This window comes from Uranotaenia lowii, chromosome 2 (genome assembly GCF_029784155.1).
Source record: "Uranotaenia lowii strain MFRU-FL chromosome 2, ASM2978415v1, whole genome shotgun sequence".
NCBI lineage: Eukaryota > Metazoa > Arthropoda > Insecta > Diptera > Culicidae > Uranotaenia > Uranotaenia lowii.
This window is the reverse complement of record NC_073692.1, coordinates 296863899-296884043: the sequence shown is the minus strand read 5'-3', so window position 1 is coordinate 296884043 and position 20145 is coordinate 296863899. Positions and strand designations below refer to the sequence as shown.

At 34.4% G+C, this 20145-nt stretch overlaps 1 protein-coding gene across 2 annotated transcripts in view; it reads right to left on the bottom strand.

Annotated features, from left to right (window-relative positions):
• The window catches only part of LOC129748152 (uncharacterized), a 98505-nt gene extending 93207 nt beyond the window's left edge, over positions 1-5298 (bottom strand). For both annotated transcript variants that reach the window (XM_055742658.1, XM_055742657.1), the window contains exon 1: positions 4493-5298. In XM_055742658.1, coding sequence (XP_055598633.1) covers positions 4493-4522 — 30 coding nt within the window. In that variant the 5' untranslated portion in view covers positions 4523-5298. The remainder of the gene's footprint in view (positions 1-4492) is intronic.
• Between the last annotated feature and the right edge of the window lie 14847 nt (positions 5299-20145).

The following is a 20145-nucleotide window of genomic DNA, read 5'->3' as shown; positions in this document are numbered from 1 at the left end:
AGTGTTCCTCCATTCTAGAAGTTTTTCCTCCATCCATTGAGATTCCTTCCTACGAGTTTAAGTTGTTCCTTCGAGTTAAGTTTTCCTTCCTCCTTTTATTCATGTTTCCTCCTAATAACTTTAGTAAATGTACATAGTGTAAATAAAACTGTATATAGAGAACAATTTAGTGCCTCTTTATAAGTCAAATCCTTCCAATTAACATCCGGGAAATTGTGTCTTCGGTCTTTTCGAACGGTCCCCAAAGTCGAGCAAAAATACAGTCCACGGCTCTTTCAAACTTCTTATTGCTTTCATTATTCTATGCCAACACTGTTCATTTGAAAATGTTTTTCGGACTATCACCAAATTTATTAAAGAAATATTTTTATAATTCAGTTGCTTGTCTGAACAATAATCGTTGTGTCATTTTCAAAGCATTTTCTACCTCTGTTCAATTTTTTATCAAGAATGTCGGACTGTGGTTATGCAATTTTTGGAAAATTCTCAAAAAAAATTCTCATCTTTAAAGTCTTTCGTAGAACGAAAGTTTTTTTTGTCTTCATTTGGGGGGTTTTGGAATAAAAGTTGTTTGTAATCAAAAGTTGTTTGTAAACCTAAACCTAAAATAACGCTTGCTTTTTAGCAGAACTGCTTTTTAGCAGATGTCTAGGTTGAATACAGGAATATATAAATATTCCTATGATATTTAAAGGGTGATACGGTCATAATTTGGTCGAGGGAAAACGCGTGTAAATCGGTGAAATCGTTTATTTAAAAAATCAAATAAAATTTCTTTTTCAGGTTTAATTAGAAAAAAATTCAGGAAAAATATTCATTTAGGCTTCCGCTTTTCTAAATCCGAATTGCCGGGCCTTACGCTTAACCCCTGCCGTCAGATTTTGTACAGCCACCTTGTCCACCTTCTTCACCGCAGAAAGCCAGTTTGCCTTGAATTGCTGCTCGTCCTTAGCAGTTTTTTTGGTCTTCTTTAGGTTCCGCTTGACAAAAGCCCAGTATTTCTCAATTGGGCGGAGCTCTGGCGTGTTGGGAGGGTTCTTGTCCTTGGGAACCACCTGCACGTTGTTGGCGGCGTACCACTCCATGGCCTTTTTACCGTAATGGCAAGATGCCAAATCTGGCCAAAACAGTACGGAACAACCGTGTTTCTTCAGGAAAGGCAGCAGACGTTATTCAAACATTCTCTCACGTAAATTTCTTGGTTGACAGTCCCGGAAGCTATGAAAATGCTGCTGTTCAAGCCACAGGTACAAATGGCTTGCCAAACCAGATATTTCTTCGCGAACTTTGACAGAATCATGTGCTTGAAAATATCGGCTACCTTCCCCCTTCCTTTTGCCGTATAAAACTCGTGTCCCGGAAGCTGCTTGTAGTCGGCTTTGACTTAGGTTTCGTCGTCCATTTCCTACCCAGTCAAACTTCGTCAGCATAGTCGTGTACAGCCTCCGGGATCGCGCTTTGGCCATCGTGTTTTGTTTATCATCGCGATTTGGAGTCACTACCTTCTTGTCATTCGATAGTCCGGCTCGTTTTTGGGCTCAATGCACGGTTGTAGACGATACACCCAGCTTATTTGCTGCATCTCGGAGCGAGAGGTTAGGGTTTCGCTTGAAACTACCGGCAACTCTCTTTGTCGTCTCAGCGGCTTCCGGTTTTCCATTTCCCCCCGATCCAGACTTTCTGGCTGTCAACAAACGTTCACCAAACACTTTAGTTACATTTGTAACAGTTGATTCGGCAACTTTTAGAGATTTTGCGAGCTTTGCGTGCGAGTAGCTCGGATTTTCGCGATGCGCGATCAAAGTTTTGATACGCTGCTCTTCTTCCTTGGACGGCATTTTGACAACTGAAGATTGAATTTCAAAACAAAATAGGAGCAACATTCTACATACACACACCTTCAAAATTAGGGATGTTCAAGTGTTTTAAATGCAAAATTGAAAGAAATACGTCAAGTTGATATTGACCAAATTTTTAACGTATCACCCTTTATTATGTACGAAATAAAATGTTTCGCGTGGATCTCTAACTTTTAGTCGATCACTAACGAAAGTAGACGTTATTATTGATTCAAACCTTTTAATGCTTCATTAATGGGTGAGAAATACGAGAAAATATGCAAAAAAAATCAATCGAATTAGATCAGAAGATATACTAAGGTTGCTCGATTTTTTTCAGCACGTATCCGGGCCGGACAAATCGAGCCTTTTTTTTCTAAAAACCTGGCAAAACCGGACATTTCATTTCAAAATTGTCGACCAAAATCCGAACAGTATTCGAGCAAATTTTGCCAAAACCTAGAAATTACTCATCAAAAGTAAAGAAAAAAAAATTGAAACTTTTTTTTTTCATCAAAATGTATCAGCTAATTTTAAATCGTATTTTAGGCTTTCAAAAGAGCATTTCTAGAGTTAGTTTTGATTAGGTCGTATGAACCAATATAGACAAAATTGAGCTACTGTCTGTAAACGACTGTTAAACATGAATCATATGTTATGTAAAACTTTGGTTTCATTTGATAAGTAAACAACTTTTTAAAAAATTATTGAATTTTGGGCGTATGATTACTTTTTCAAATTCGTGTGCAATTTGATTTTAACGACGTTTTGCGCATCACTGGATTGCCGTGCAACAAATGGACCCAAGATAATCAGCTCGTTGTTTTGGTTTTTGCGACGTTCTGCATTTTGGCAAAATTCACGTTTAAGAACGATGAAAAGTTGGTAATTGAAACATATGTAAATAGTTTATAAGAGTGGTTTTTATCAATGCCGGGTTGCTGCAAAGGTGGCGAGAAGTGCTCAAGTGGTGCAGAAGTAGAAATAAAAAAATGGTCCTATCCACAACTGCCGTGTGATTCAGAATACCCGATTCTGTAGAGCGCATATAACCCTCGGGGATTCAAACAATAGTCCAAGGATTCAAAGGTATGTCCTCTTTCTTTTGTGCTCTTTTTTAGGTGCTTAGCAAGTTTTCACATAAACTATACCTCCAAATCACTTGCAAATAACTGCACAACTCTGCAGAAAGGTATTATAATAATACTAGAACTTTAATACTTGAGCAATTTAGCCGGAACTAACGATGATGAGGACAAAAGAAGTCAGATTTTGAAGTAAAATTTATTAATTTACAAAAGGACGTTAACGCCAAAGCCGTTATGCAAAAAGTCGCATGTGCCTGTTTCCTCAAACAACTAAACTTATATCTGAATCGAATATCCAATAATATTTCTCATCTATTTTTGCAACGCATGCAAAATTTTCAAACAATTATGATCGGTATCTTAAATATTAGAATTGATAATTGAATTAGAATTGTCATTCAAGCCCGGATTAAGGGATGGGACAAAGGGGTACAACAGCCCCGGCCCCCCGGTTCAACCTCCCCCCCCCTCCTTAAGTAATAAGAAAAATTCATTATTTTGCTCAATACAGTTATCAAAACCAGTAAACTTTTTCAAAGACTTCAAGTTTAAATATGATATTTGAAAAGTGGTCGGGCCCCCTTAAAATCTAGACTAATTTTGAATTTGAAAAGCAGCTCATATTACTACATATTTTATTGATTTTTTTCTCTCCAAGGGCCCGCTAGGTAATGTAACATATAAGTTCAATGAAATTTTTTCCCAGAGGCCTTCATTACTTGCTGCAGAAACATACAAAAAATTTAAAAGTTCTAAACTAGTGTTCAAAATGTTCAAACATATATTGAGGATAACAATTCAATAAAAATAAGATATGTTTCCAATAGTACGCTATACAATTCAAAATGTTAAGCAGGTTATGTAAATTAAAACTAGTTTAAAATCTCCAAACTTCTGATCCAACAAGGTTTTGATGAAATGAATATATTTTTTCCTTCACAGTTTTGACATTGAAATGCAATCGTACAGATTTCGTACAGTGACGAAAAAATTCTAAAACGATTCATAATACATTTTTCCTTGTAATAAACGACCTTTCTGATTACGAATTACATCATCCACCCTCGACAGAAACATCGGGTGCCTGAACATCACACTTCACGTGAAACAGATTCTTCTTAGCTTTTCAAGTATGTTGGTTGAATGCTGATCAAAGGAATATATTTAATTTAGAAGTTTTGTTATCTTTTGATTCTCTCAAGTTGCATGCCCCACAAAGTGTTAGTAGATATGCCGAGAGAAAAAAATATTAAAAAAAAAAACAGCAAAACTCTCCAGACAGTTTGTCGTACGAGAAATGCAAAACAACAGCTAACGGGGCGACCACCCACTGGGCGAAAAGAGATAGGTAGCGAACGAGGAGGGACACCACTTCGGCAAACCCATCGCATCGCCATTGTTCTTCGCTTCGGCAGCATAAAGGAACAATTTTCGCGCTTGCCCTAGAAACTGTTTCGTAATCAAATTTTCCACACAATGAACAATTCCAAGCAGGTCAGATACCTAAGCTAAGCTAAGCTAAAACTGAAGGCAACTGGTTGGTAGAAGACAGTTCAGTTCACTCACCTGGAGATTCCATTCTTTTGGCAAAGACATTTTTCATGAATTGATGTTGCGAATTTTCCGTTTTTGAAACTTGGTTTCATTGGAATTTGGTTCTCGTTGGCGGCTGATGCAAAAATCTGTTAGCCTTGCACCGTTTGATTTTTTTCTGTTTACTTCGATTGCTTTGTGATTTGCTCTATTTGGGTATCAATTCCGCTTATTGTTGATTTTCAGTGGTTGCTTCGATGCGCCTGAAGGTAGGCAAAAAGGCTACTTTGATCGATTTTCAGCCTGTGACTGTTCCCCGGATTGCAGTTGTGTAACCTAGTTTCAGGAAAAACCGCAGTTTCTGCTGCTCGAGCTGTGCGGGGCAGCTTCACACTTTTAACACGACTTGGTAAACTGTAACTTATCTCACTTTTATTTTCGCTAAGATCGACTATTATGCTTTTATCCTAATGTAAATTTGGTCTAGTGGTTTGTTAAAAAATACCGTATAACTTTTAATTCATCACGACCCGACGATTTTTTTCGACTTTGGCGACCCGTTTAAACCCTTTCAGTTATCGATTTTTGTGGCGACTGAATTCGGCTGCAAGCGATACAAATTTTCTTCAACTCAGGAAAAACGCTTCTTATCGTTAAGCAAACGAGAGTAATTTGGGAATCCTGAATCAGCTAATCGGCCTAGGGAACGCAATCCCTGTCCGATGAAGCCTTTGGCAGAAAACTAAGTAAGCTTCAAGCCTAGCTTCAACTATTTTTTCAACTTCCTTTCTCTTCTGGTCGCTGAAATTGTTCGCTTGCGATGCTGCACTTTTGACGGTAGGAATGAAAATGCTCAATCAATATTGAATTGGGTTGGTTCGTGGTCTCGAATTGGAGACAAAAAGTCATCGCGAGCGAGATAGCATACGTTGGACGTTGCTGACCCTCTCTGATCTAGAGTTGTTATCAAACTTGGTGCGACCTGCGCACTGCCGATGTTTTCCTCGGCATGCTGGAAAATTATGGAAAACTTGACCTATACAAGCTTAGTTTGCTATAAAATTTCCCCCGCGCTAAACCCAAACCTACGATACGACGGCCAACTGTGGAATATCAATATTTACGAAACAATTGTTTACAAACATTCTTGTAAGGTGAAAAGAAAGTGAAATTACGTGTATCGATTTTCCGGTTTTCCTCGTGGTCGTTTGCCGTTTGCCGGGTGGTTAGGGTTACTGGACTGATACTGAATAAAAGGGTAAATTATTATTTTTTTAGGAAATTTGCTTGGTTTAATATCTTTCAAGTATAATGTTGATTAATGTTCTAATCACGGAATAGCTTATTTGATTTCATGATTTAAATAAGTTGACCTACATCCTAGCTATATAACTGACCCTGAGGAATAATTTTCTGCACTGGTAGTCAAGTCATACAATAAAATAAAAACAAACGACTTCCTGTAGAAATGGCGAGCTCCAAACTTAACTGACCCTGGCAGGCTAACAGCGGTGGAACGATTTATTCGCACTGCTTTCTGAAGCCTAGATCGCTTCTTTGCTGCTTTGGTCTAAGAAGTTTCTCGAAACATTACACTTGGATAACTTTAAAGCGAACAAACTGAGGGTTTAATCACAGAAAAGTCTATAATGTCACAGAATTTTGATTAAATCTAAAATCACAGATTCTTTAGATTATTCAACTATTTCACAAATTTTTCGAATTTTCTACACATTTTAAAAATAAAAAACACACTTTTCACACTATTGACTTCAGATTTCTGATTCCAATTTATTAAAATGATGATGTTTGACATGTTTTTTCGATGAAATGCATAGAAAAGCATAGACGAAAACCATCACTGAAATAAGGGGTCAAATCACAGAATAACAGATTTTTTTTTGTCAAAAACCCAGCTTTTTTGGCATAACGCTAGATGTGCCTCAGATGGTACATCATGAATCTGCTTTTTTTCGCAGAAAATTCACAGAAGCTAAACAATGTTTACAAAGAGCTTATGTTCAAACATCATTAAAAGAGCGCATTCAATGCATCACCAAAATAATGCTGAAATCTGGCTATTTTGCCCTTGTCTGGAAATGCCATCATGACCAATTTTTCAATTATCGATAAAATCATCATGCTGTAAAATGTTGGTCCCCAAAGTTTTTATAAAGCTTACATAAAGCCAAAGATATTATATTCTATCAAGATACCCGGCTGAATAGTTTTTCGTACAAGTAGTCTGGGACATCAACTCTTTGATTACGGTGCTGCCATCAGCGAAAAAGTCTTCAAGCTTTCAACTTGCATTCAAGGTTGCAAACACACACGTATAGAAAAAGTACTTCTGGCGTAAATCGCCACCTCAGTGCAGAAACTTACTAGTAGATGGGAGGGTTAAAATTATTTACTTCGCAAAAATTAAAAAAAAAAGTAAAATAACAAATGTAACGAAATTAAAGGTTATTTTACTCAAGAAAACTGTTCCCAGCCTCTATAAGAACTATTTCGGATACTAAAAAATTATATATTCAAACAATTCATATGAGTTTGATCAGCTTTATTATTATTATTATTATTATAAGATCCAATTAAATACAATTATCATCTCATATTACACATATATTTTTTCCACATTCGTCATGATCATCCTTGGAGAGGCTAAGTTCTGCTACAGGTTGATCATGTGTGCCTTATTATTTGTTCATGTTTCCATGTCAGTCGTTCTTCTACCATTCCTAACGGGATCCGCAGATCTTGGCAAGACTTTCTTGTGGTGGCTGTTCGAGCTCCACGAGAACGGAATTGAACCGTACATATTTTCCACTGAAGAGTAAAAAGAATACTTTTTAATTTTTTGAAAAAAAAAATTAATTTAATCAAACAAAACATTCACCCAAAGCTTTTGTTTCGTATGATGAGCCAGAACGGTTTCTAGAGGATTTGGCCTCTTCTCTACCACCTGTACTCCTACTCCCACCTCATAGTTGATGGTGGCAATGTTCCATTCCAGTTCCATTCACTTTTCACACCTTCCGGTTGTGTTTTCTGCAAGCCATCTTGAAGTTGCAGTTACACCATAACCATCGGAATTGGAGGGTTACTGGAGAAGCTTACCTGGAACCATTCTAGGCATTCCGATTAAATTTGAGTTGCCTTGAACGAGGTCACTTGCCTAGCTGTTGGTATTGAAGTCCGTCTTCACCGGAATTGGCAGTCCCTGGATCCTGGCAGAGGTAAAGGCATTAGAGGATGTTGCTCCGAATGAATGCAGAACAGTAAATCTACGAAAAGGCAAGGGTTTTGATCAATTACGAGGAAGAGGTAGCTCTGACTACTGACAAAAGTCTTCTGCATCAGTTGTAAATGTAAACAAAAACTTCAAAGCATGCTGTTGAAATTTTCGAATTTATGGTTAAAGTCTTATTCGTCGATAGTATTTTGGCGCTAGTGTTTTGTCCCAATTTCTTTCAGAAGCCGATAGTACCTGATAAAGCTGAAGTTTTGCGTAAATCGCCATCTTGGATTTTAAAATGGTGTCAGATAGTGAAATTCGACTTTTACTTGTAGAGCCCTTTCAACTTATACTTATTTATATTTTGAAGGTTTCACGCAATTTTTAGTCATTTGCAGCATTTTAAAGTTCGGCAGAAGCCGCCATCTTGGATTTTAAGATGGCGTCAGACAACGAAATTCGTTTAGCCCATTCACCTAATACCCATATTAGAGATCTTTCATAAGAATTTCAGTAATTTACAGCTTTGAAAAGAAAAGCGGAAGCCGCCATCTTTGATTGATGATGGTGTCAGTCAATACTCTTATTGTATAGATATTCATATCACTTCCAGTAATTTGAAGTTATCAAAGAATTTTATCAATTTTTTTAGTTAAATAAAAAACAACACACCTAATTTATCAAAAAAATTAAAAAATGGGAATTCCAATTCCAATATGTGCAATCTAATCGTAGCGTGTACTGTTTTGACATCTTGATCGAGAACTGTCACCTAGTTTTATAACGATTTTAAAATCAAGCACAGATTGCTATTATCAAGCATGCCAAAGAAAGCTTGGAGCAAACTTTTAAGCTTGTGTTGTATTGTTGTTTTATCAGAGCATTCATAACTCTTTCTTTTTAATATTTAGTTGAAGCTGTGGTAAAATCTTTATTAGCGTTGATTGAAAAAATAATAGATGTAAGCATTTTTCATTACTGCTTTATAAAACCATAATAAAACTTCATAATGCTAGTTGGCTTAATCTGTGTTGCAAGCTCTTGACTTGTAAGAGAATTAAATAAACAAAAATAAAGAAAAAAATCGGATTTTTTTTTCATTCAAATTTATAACTTACTTACTTTTACTTAATGATCCTCCGGTGCATAGGGCCGTGGTAAAAGACCTCCACTGTTGACGATCCGGAGCCAGCGTCTTCACCTGGTCCCAGTCAAGATTCTCGTCGACAGTTCGGATTTCAGCGGCTAGGCTTCGCCGCCACGAGTTTCTGGGCCTGCCTCTTCTTCGATGACCTTCTGGATTCCAATCTAGCGCCTCTCTGCAAATCTCGTTTTCATCTTTTCGCAGCGTGTGCCCAATCCATCAAATTTATAAGCAGATTTTAAATTGTAACACTTCCAAAAAACCTTTCATAATCACTTTAATAAAACTTGCTAAGTTTTAGACGCATGAATAAGTAAAATTTATAACACTATTTGTTTTTTTTCTTTTTTGGTTCGATTTGGTGTATATAAGTTTAAAAAAATCGGGCAAAATCCGGCTTTTTTCAATGAAATCCGAGCAAACTTTGATAAAACCGGGAAATCAGGCAAGCTTAATTCATATACACGGATTACTGCCAAACAAATTTCGTGACGTTACCGTGGAAAGGGTCTTATAAATGTTGAACTTTATGCACACCTCTGTCCACTCATTTAATTTGTTGTTAATTCTCTTGAGAGTGGTCTTATAAAAATCTTATAAAATTAAAGTCCACAAAATACACCCTTAACTTTTGTCCTACTTATAAATTTCCGGACAAATGAAGATTCCATTGATGAATCATCAGTTCGTGAATCATCGTTAAAACCTAAATGTATTGGCATAATTGGAATTACCTCATTCTATCAACACGTATTATGGAGTTTAAATTATGGAATTTTGCATGAATTTTGCATGTAAATCAACGCGTTATGTCAATAAAAATGATTGTGGTCCCAATTTTGTACAAGTTATTTTTTACGCAAAGCCTTCCCATCTTCCTTGGTACATTTTTTTCATAGTGGGGGAGATCGTTCATTATCTGAATATTCTAAATACATATGAGGCGTTTGGAGCCAACACGGGTTCAAGTGAAATAATCATCAATATTGAGTTTATAAAACCAAACGAGTCTACATATTTTAATCTTTATGTGCTGTGAATTTAAGATTTTTTTAAATTTTATTTACATTCTTTTCAAATGGATTGAAAAGTTCAACTTTTCAAAATGTATGGAAATCGCACAAAACAAAAACTTTGAAGCGTATTTTCTCGAAAAAAGCATTTATGCACTAGGCTACACTGGGGTGGCTCTGAAGGCCTCATATGTCAAAACTTGCTTGTGGGGATTTATTTTATCATCTGAAAATTTGCGCTGGTCCTCAGGTTTTTCCCAAAACTTCAAATTTTATTCTTTTCTAATAAATCATTTAGAAAAAAGTATTAAACACCTGTGTGAAAAATCGCCTGCATCTCCAAATATATTATACCATTTTGTAGCTCATTTCTTGTTGCAACTTTCATCTGGAGACATCAAAATGAACTCTTTAAAGAATTATGAAAAATATAATCACAATTAATCTCTGTTTTTGCATCGAGAACAAACAATTCTCATACAGCTGCACTTACATAATGCACACAGGTAATGCAAAAATCCGGAAGGGGGAATAAATAAACGAAATTTCCGAAAATTCCATAAATACAAACAGTTGAAAGAGTGAAAACCAAACTTTACAAAATGGGAATTGTATCACTTTTGTGTTTTTAAATTTTTTTTTTTAAATCCTCGATCTAAAATAGCGCGATATTTCGGTTTTGTGCAATGTAGATTGTATGCAAGTTTGTTGCAGAAAGATTTTTAATATTTAGCGAAACCTATTGTGCGGCCAAAAGCTTTTTTCAAAATTTATGTCCTAACTTTCTTCTACAACGGATTGTTGAGAAAATTTATATGACTTGATCAAATATGCACTTATCTGCATTTGCCTCACAATCATTGAGATTATTAATTTTTTTCTGGCATTTTATGCATTTATTATCTTCTGTTCAAGGCATGATTGCAATACTATTTATAAACCAAACGTAATATTGAAGTTTTTTTTCATTCAGGATACTTTTTTCTCAATCATTTAACTTCAATCACTTTGAAAAGCAAAATCTATTAAAGTGAGTCGAATGAGCAGCCAAAAAGTCGGGCATTACACATAATATCGAAGTCCTTTAATAAAGTCATTATTTTCGTTTCGAGCAAAGATAAAGTGTTATGAAACATTTTATAATGAAACAAGCAGATAACTTTTTTTTATAATTTTTTTCATCCAATTCGACAAGAAGGCTTGTTCTGCTAGCACTCAAATACTGGCAAAAAAAATTAAACCAAAATCTTGTGAAATCTGCTTTTATTTCCGAATAAAGACGAAAATTACGAAAGTTTAAAAATTAAGACTGATAAGCAATTTTAGATTTTTTTTATCAACATGAATCAGCCGGCAAAGTTACCGACAAAAAATTATAATTCTTAACAAAAACAATAGATATCTAAAATTCTTTTATTCGACACAAAAGGTCGTTTACGATTATCTGTGATAGAAATTTGATAAAAAATGATAACATCAATAGATTGAGTTATTTTACTTTTAATTCACATTCCACATTACCGAAGTCATAAAAAAGCTTAAAAATCCTATCCCAAAGATATGTAAATAAAATTAAAATTAAAATTATAAAAATCTAGAAAAAAATTCTAGTATCAATAACGTAAACTTCGAAAATAGTTGCTTAAAAATATGTGAAATAAAAGAAGAGACGAGGTTTTTACCGTTCGTAGGATAAAAAACTAGGCTTTGAGGACTAGTTTTAATTGGCGAAAAATCACACAAAGTCAATCCCAGAAGTACATTCGAAGCCCTACATTTTGATAGTACAAAGTTAATTGAAGAATATTTGGATTATGAAAAAAAAATAATATTTTTTTTTCTGGGAGCTTATGGCGCTGTCATTCGTCGTATTCAAAACTCGATATCGATTTATTTTTCACACTTAGTTATCACTGTGGTAGACTCCAGATTTTTAAATGTAACTGATGACGAATAGTATCATCGGTTTCAACACGAAAGTTGGAAGAACGAATGTTCACCTAGTAGTACTATAAAAAAATTGGAATAATTCAAAAATGACAAAGAATTAGTGATATACCTTTTCAATCAGGTATTTAAAAAATATGGTGTTGAATTTTTGTTTTTAAACACGTGAATTTCCTATTCCAGATTAGTTTTTGTCAAAGATTTGTAGATATAAAAATGACGTGATGCTCTGTTAATTATTAAAAAAATCTATATTTTAAGTGCGGCCCGCCGACAAGATTTCAATTTTTAATTGGCTCGTTGGTTGAAAAGGTTGCTCTTCCCTGATGTATAGCATAGTCATTATCATAAGGAGAAGTTTGCGATTCCCGTGTTCTGAGAACACAAAAACAAATGGTTTAAAAAAATCTAATATAAACATGCTTAATGCAGTTTAGTTTTTTTTGGGAGTTAAACACTAGACATAAAATCTTTAGACATTGATGAAACGTACGAAAATTGCAGTTATCTGGTTTTGTAGTTAAACTCATCAAAGCTATGCAGAAAAGCACTGAAAAGTTGACTTTAACTTTGGAAATCCGTAACCCCTTGCCAGCGTTAATCATATTAAATAGTCAAGGGATTTCATAAAAAAAAACCATCACATGTGCTGAATTTCCTTGCCCTCTTATTCTTCTCTCCTTAATAATCTCCTTTCATAAAATCTACACTTCCTTACAAAAATACTTTCAATATATCAATTATTTGAAAATTGATCAGCTACTGTTGAATTAAAAGAGAACAATTTCCTGGTATTTACTTACTCACTCATCCTCGCGTTCACCATCCCATCTGCAGGAACAATGATTCAGTAATTTGAACATGACATCACTATTAACACGTCTTCGTATACATATAATTGAGGTAAAATGTCCTTAACTCAAGCTATTCTAAAAGCCAACATCCTAATGAGTAGTAAAATGCAAATCATTTCCCTACACGCGAATTCCAGCCATCCTGGTTCGCTCATTCATTCATGAGGAGGAAAAGAATGCCCGCTCGTCGTGATTAGGCACCGTCGCGACGTCATCATGTGAGGCGTATCATGTGATCAACCAAAAAGCACAATGACGGGGAAAAAATGGAAACCGGCGCGCGAAAACACAACTTTTTCCTAGTATTTTTGCACCCCATTCGTAAGGGCGAAAAACCTTCTTCCTGGCTGTCCCCTGCCGCCCTGTTTCGGGAACTGTGTTGCACCGGGCTGGAGCAACAATTTGGAGAAACGCAATCTACGCAAGACTATGTCAAGGTCGGTTTGAGGTCAGTGCTCTTGTCTCCCCCCTTTCGGGGTTCGGTAGGACACACATTTCCTTCCAGGCATTGACTGTTGGCATTTGAATCTGCCACCGGGTGCCGGTTGAGTTGCCATAATAATGTACTTTTTAGGCATCAACTAGCTATCACGTGATATTAGAGAGAGAAAAAAAACGAAGTCAACCGAAGGTTACTGCGACCTTACACAACCGGAAGCACTTGCTATGGTTACGCAACACGAAATTATAGGGATTCATTTATTGAGGTGCTGTTCTTGGGTCCCAAGATTTGTGATAAAGTTCCTGAAAAATTTGTTGAAGCAATAATGTCAAAGTAAGCATGTGCATTACTTATGTTAAAAAAGGAAGTGCCAAAATACGCGTATGATAGTTTCATAAGAAACGATCGCAAAAGATTATTAACTTAGTTACATAATAGGTTTGAAATTTCTTTAATTTTACTGGTTCGCCCCGGATGGCTTCGAATTTGACCCAAAATTTCAACAATACTTAATTTAGGTGTTAAATAAACAAAGATTTTTAGGAGTTTACGTTTTGAGTTTGAGCTTGAGCTTGCTATCAACTATCGGCTGTACGCCATCTCTCCACAAATCTCAACACTGGATGTTTGGGGAAAACGTAATATGGTATGGAAAATCACTTTGGTAGGCGATAAAGACACTTAAAACCTAAGCTAATAATATTCTATCCCAATCGAAACTCCTGATTAAGCCTAGAAGCCATAAGAAATACATGATAAATAGGTTGTGAATTGTACGGCATGCGCTTAAGGATGCAAAGGGTAGTTATTCTCTTGTTTTTGTAATAATTATGTTTGAATTAATTATTTGAAATGATTTCCAACACATTTAACATATGCGATTTTTAGGATTTTACGTTTTTGAGATAAAGAAAATTTCAGTTTCCGACAATATGCGGCACGAAGACTAACCTATACTCGTTCGTTTTTTCTGCATATTTCGAGAAAGCAAATGTTACTAAATTTGGCAAACCATGATTTGAATTTGAGTACGAGAAATATTCCTAAGATGGTTTGAGACCTTTTTGTCCTTCCTGTGGGAAAATTGAAATATAAGAGGGTTATTTTTTATGTATTCATATTTATTTTTTATGTATTCATATTTATTTTTTATTTATTTGATTTTATTCAGTAACGTAAGAATGAAATTCTTTTTAATTGTTACATTTTGTTTTTTTGTAGAACTAAGTGTGATTCTGATGTCTTCATGACGTGTGGTAATAATAAATTTTTTAATGAAAAAAAAAATATGATAAGTGAAATTTGTGAACTTAAATTAAAGTGCTCAATTAATTTATTTTTGAAGGATGTTTTCGATTTTTCTAAAGTGAGTGAATTAGGTAGAGAGTTCCAGTATTTAGGTTACACCCCTTATAAAAAAGCTGTGACCATACAATATAGTCCGATGACGTGGTAATAAAATTTTAATAAACCTAGTACTTCTTAATTTGATTAATTTGTCATATAAATTCTGTGGCTCTTTAGTTTGAATTAACTTGAACAGGAATAAACAACATCTTGCTTTAGGAAAATTTTCAAACGAGCTACCGATTAGGCGGGTTTGTAGGTGTGACACGTGATCGTAACGGTTAATATCATAAACAAATCTAACACAGGAATTGAGTGCTACCCGAAGCCTGTTCAAAGCGTTTTGAGAAATTTGAAAAAGTAAGAAATCGCAAGATATAAAATGCGGAAAAATTAGGCTTTTGAAAAGTTTTAATTTTAATTCTGTGCTAAGAAAATAAGCTTTTAAATTAAGTGATTTTAGAGAAGCCTAAACTTTACCATACCTTTATTGGTAGTGAACCTGCATGTAAGAGAAGCGACGTCTGAAACACAAAATTCCAATCGATAAAAAGAGCTTTCAAATTCGATTCCAATCGATCCGAGCTTTTGTCGTAGAGTTTTTAGCTTTCTAATTGAAAACTCAACCAAAAAGAGTATTGCGATTGTTGTTATATTTCAAACAGATAATTTTAAAGCTCGTCATATTAATTTATGATTAGGTGAATCTTTTTCACTGCTCTGGTAGATCGTGTTAATACTTAGAAACTATCTGATTTTTAGCTAACTTCAAGTCATTGCGATCCTTCGGGCATCAAATTCAAGGCTGTTTTGCTGGACGCTCAGTAAATCCAACAAAACAGCATTGCATTTTTCACTTTAGAGCTTGAACAATGAGCCAGAAAACAGTGTTGAGATTATTTTTGTCAAAGCTTTCGGCGATGTTGCCACATATTTTATTTTAAGAGGGATCAGACGTCGCTTCTAACGCACCAACACTAAATTTTACTTCGGAAGTCTGGACTTCCGACTTCCGAAAGACTTCCGACAAAGAAAATTGAAGTACTAGATTGTCTGAAGTCTGTGTTCTGTTGCCAGTTCACCAGCGACGTTTCTGAAAATTTTATTTAAATTCACAATATTAGGTATGAGAAATGTTAATATGATTTTTTATAATCCCTAATCCCTACCCTCACTAGAGAAGAGACTCTCAAACAATTTTTTTCTCCGTAACACAGCTGTGCACAGGTTCGAAAATGAAGAAAAACATTGCAAAAAACATTCTTCAAAAAAAGTACACAGCAAAAAATTTCTAAAAGTATACGCAATCTAAAACGCGTGGCATCTATTTTTTCCCTAGTTAGTGTAATTCAAAAAAGATGTAATTTAAAACTATTTTTGGTCTATTTTTCATCACTTTAAAATAAAAAGTGTAAAATTAAATTGGATGCAATAAATTTACACTGCATGATCTAGGAAGCAACTTTGGGAGATAATTTTATATCAAAAAGATGAAAATTATGACAAACTCATTGTTTACCTTTCATCCGCGGCTTAAGTATATGTGTTTTCACTCGAAATGATGATAGTAAATGTAAAAAGTGAAATACAGAATAAAAACTAAATATGTCGAAATTAAACAGTTTTTTTCTTTTTTTTTCACAGTGACATGGATCCGGATTTTCCGGAACAGAAATCCTCCCAACAGAAATCCGACTGGTGACACTGGCCAGGGTGGTCATCTTCGTCAACATTTGATGCAACTTCCGGCGCTGCCCGTTATGTGTGAATTTTTTTTACTGTAAGTGCTTGGTTTGAACAAAAATGTCTAATAAAAACAATCATTGTATCTGTTGGGAAGAATGACCGTAGTGTTAAATTCCCGGAAAAAAATCATTGTATCTTTGTATTTTTCATAAGGCTTTTAACATCCAGAATATCCAGAATAAATTCTAAAATTTTACATCGCTGTGTATTTTTACACGACAATAATTCGTTCCATATTCGTGCATCGCTTCGATCTAAATTTGCACGCCGTGATAGAATTTTAGATAAAAAACGATATTCCGTTTTCGTGCATCGTTTCCGATCTAAAATTTCACGAATTAATTTTCCTGTGTAGACCATGGGAGGGCAAGATTTTCGGAATTTTAAATACAGTAATTTCTAGATTTTATCACTGTTCGATTTTATCAATACTCGCCAAATTCACGCTCGATTTTATCATGGCTATTGTTTCGATTTTATCACGCTTTTTTAGAAAAAAAATCAGAAACCTTTTCCAGGACCTTAATTTTCGTTCAAAAGTGTAGAGCGTCTTTGTTCATGATATTTTTTATGGTTTATGTTATGGTATATAGGTATTCAATAATATGAAAATGCCATCGAACTGCTTACTTTAGCTGTATAATGTTTAAAGTCGCCATCTGGATTTTAAAACACTTGTAATAATCGACATAAGTTGCTAGTAATGTTATTTGTGCTTGGTAAGCCGTTCAAAAAGTAAGAGCAAGTTCACTGGTGTTGGGAAAAAGTGGTAGAAATTTTGACACTTACGGCACATTTTGAAAATTTTGTCAAGTAAAAACATTTTTAAGATCTGTGGCCTTCTAGTTTTTTTACAACACGTGTTGTATTTTCGCATGCTGCGATGCAAAAATAGCAATATTTCTATCACATACGGCTGAAATAGAAACAGTGTTGTAAAAAAAATACAACGCCCCAAGATCTTGAAAACATTTTTGCATGGTAAAATTTTCAAAATGTCAAAATTTCTACCACTTTTTCCCAACACCATTGAACATGCTCTAAACTTTTTTGGTTATGCGAATCAATTAAAGATGTGGGCGAATTTAAGCGTTTTCGAATAGAGATAAGTGTCTCTGATTTCTTTGTTTAATTTGTTTAGCAATCCTTTTGGATTGGACATAGCCTTTAGTATTGTCTGAATGGAGAATTTTGGAAGATCAAAATGAATTCTGGTAGCTTTGCCATAAAATATGTACCTAGAAAGAACTAAGATTTCTTCATATGAAAAACAAAGGATTATCTGCCAATAAAGCAAATTTCGAGAAACACACTTTAAAAGGCGTAGTTGAGCAAATTTCAAAATACTTTTTCGAAAAGATAAACTTTTTAGTTAATCAGGTGTGAATTTAGGAATTTAGGTGTGAAGATTAAAAAATTGAAATTAAAAATTCGCAGAAGAAAATTTTTTGATGTAGTTTTCTTTGAACTCTTTTTCAACATCGACATAAGAGATAACGACTGTTAAGTTTCCTTTAAAAAAACAAATAATTCACTTTATTTAGATTAAGACTATCAAATTGATATTCTACATGGTTTTATTATTTTTTTTTTGTAGCGGCCCACCACACTCCCCCATACCTCATTTCAAGAAAAAATCTTAAAATTGGTATAGAGAAGAATAATGCTTTGTGTTTAGTAATCTTTGATAATAACATCTTATAACTAATCAGAATTTATTGATACAAAACGTTTCCACTACTGAAAACATTATAAATTATTGATTAAAGACAGTAAAAATACTTTTTTCCAATTTAATTTTGAGTTTCGCCAAATTCACGGTTTCGCCATATTCACGGTAAAAATTTTTTTCATTGTGATAAAATGGAAAAACTATTGTATGTAGAAAAATTAACGTTCAGTAGGCGTTTACCTAATGGCATCGCAAGTGTTTTTTTTTCTCGTCCAAATGAAAATTAGTATTAATTTTATTAAATATTTAAAAAGGAATCATTAGACAAACTGTTGAAAAAAGGTACCTCAACGAGTGGCCAAATGTGTTCAGAATCACTGTTCATCAAAATATTCTACTATCAACATGTGGTTTTGGTTTAACGGCTTCCGAAAGTTTGCTATGGACGACTGTGTGGAAAAGTTTGTTTGCATTGCAGAAGTTAGCTCCCCCGTGGCAAGCGAATTACAGATTGTCCTGAAAATCAGTTCATGAGCTTAGAAAATTTGCAATCCCTATTTGTAGGGAAAAGTGGGATATCGTGGGCCATGGGGAAACCTTGATTATCTCGGTTGTGTGTTGAGATATTTATTTTATTTATTTATTTAGTTTCATAGTAAAGCTTAGTTCATTTAGAAATGGGACAGTTACGAATGCATGTATCTAAAAAACCATTCATTTGATCGAAATATTTTTTATGAAGGAAATAAAGGCAACCTTATGATAACTCATAAAAAAATTGAAAAAATATGGATCGTTTTTTGTAAGAAATATTTTTACTTCATTTTTGGCATCTCCATGTTAGTTCAGTCATGTTATTAATCAGTTTTTTACATTTATACTTCGTCAGATCTGTATTTTGGATGGCTGCAACCTCTTACTTCAATTTCTGCTACTTTTTAACCACATACTTCTCTTTTGAAAGAAAATGGTTGCCATTTGGTGGACTTCAACTGTTTTGCAATTAACGAAACTTGATTATTTTTGTTCCACTAGAATATGTACCTACGTTTTACTGAAATGTCTGCTGCCAAAACCATCATGAGATTGAACTTCAAATATAATCGGTTAGTTGAGATCGTAGGTTGCGAAATATACATACAAGAGCAAGTATTTAAGATTTTTAAAACAGCGAAAACAATAGTTTTGTTTTTAAAATTGATGTTTTTTTTTCACAGGAACAGAGTCTTGGCAAATCATTAATTTTTTTTTACAAAACAACCGGCAAATACGTACTTTAATCTGGGAGGATCAGAAATGTTATAGGATTCAATCACTGGAATTTGTTTGAAATATTGTTTTAATAAGTTTTGTCGTCCATCAGAAATCACCTGTTTCATTGCTTTGGTACCAGCTTTAAAGCTGGTTACCGTGGTTGAATTAAAAGGAATCTTTCGATTGCTTTGATTCAGTTGAATCATTCAACCAAGTAGGCTCATACCACAACAGACTTACGAGCTCTGGAACTAACAAAAATTCGTTGTTTGAGGTTAGGTTTGAATGACTCACAACTGAACTCATAACTCACTTTCAGCTTATCAGAGAAAACGTTGTTGGAAATTTCATCGATCTATAGTTAGTTTTTCGTTTGTTAAAAATTAAAAATTCTGGTATGAGACTTGACTCCCCCTTAACCGTAATTGCCGATCATATGCTTCACTCCAATGCTTGATTTGCCCTTTGTGGACATTTTTGACAGTGACAGACATACTTTTTCACCACTCACACTCAGTAATTCTTTGAATGATCAACGGTTTGGTCAGCTATCAATTTGAGAATGATGGATTTTGAAGAAAACTGTGCAAAATTTTTCTCTTGCATCGTGTATATCTCAAAATCGCATAAATTTTCAATTTTCAAAAAAAAATAGGTCAGATAGTATTTTTGACAGACAGCAAAATGCTGTCAAAATTTTGTATGTCCGATTTCAAGTAAATGAGCTATCAGCAAAAGAAAGTGTTCCATTCCTAAAAGAGCTAAGCTTTAGGGAAAACTAACAAAAAGGAAACTTTAATAACTTTTCTATCAGAAGTCAAAATTACTCGCGGGCTTCGGAAGAGTTTCAATAGGAAACTTTAAAATATAATTTTTTAATGAATTTATGAAAAAAAACAACAATTCCCAAGCTTTCAAATGCACCCTTCAGATCTGCAATACAATGTTAGATGAGAAAGATATGAATGAGATAAATTTGCATGTTTTTAAAAGAATGATCCCAAACTTTTGGCCGATACACCATTCTAG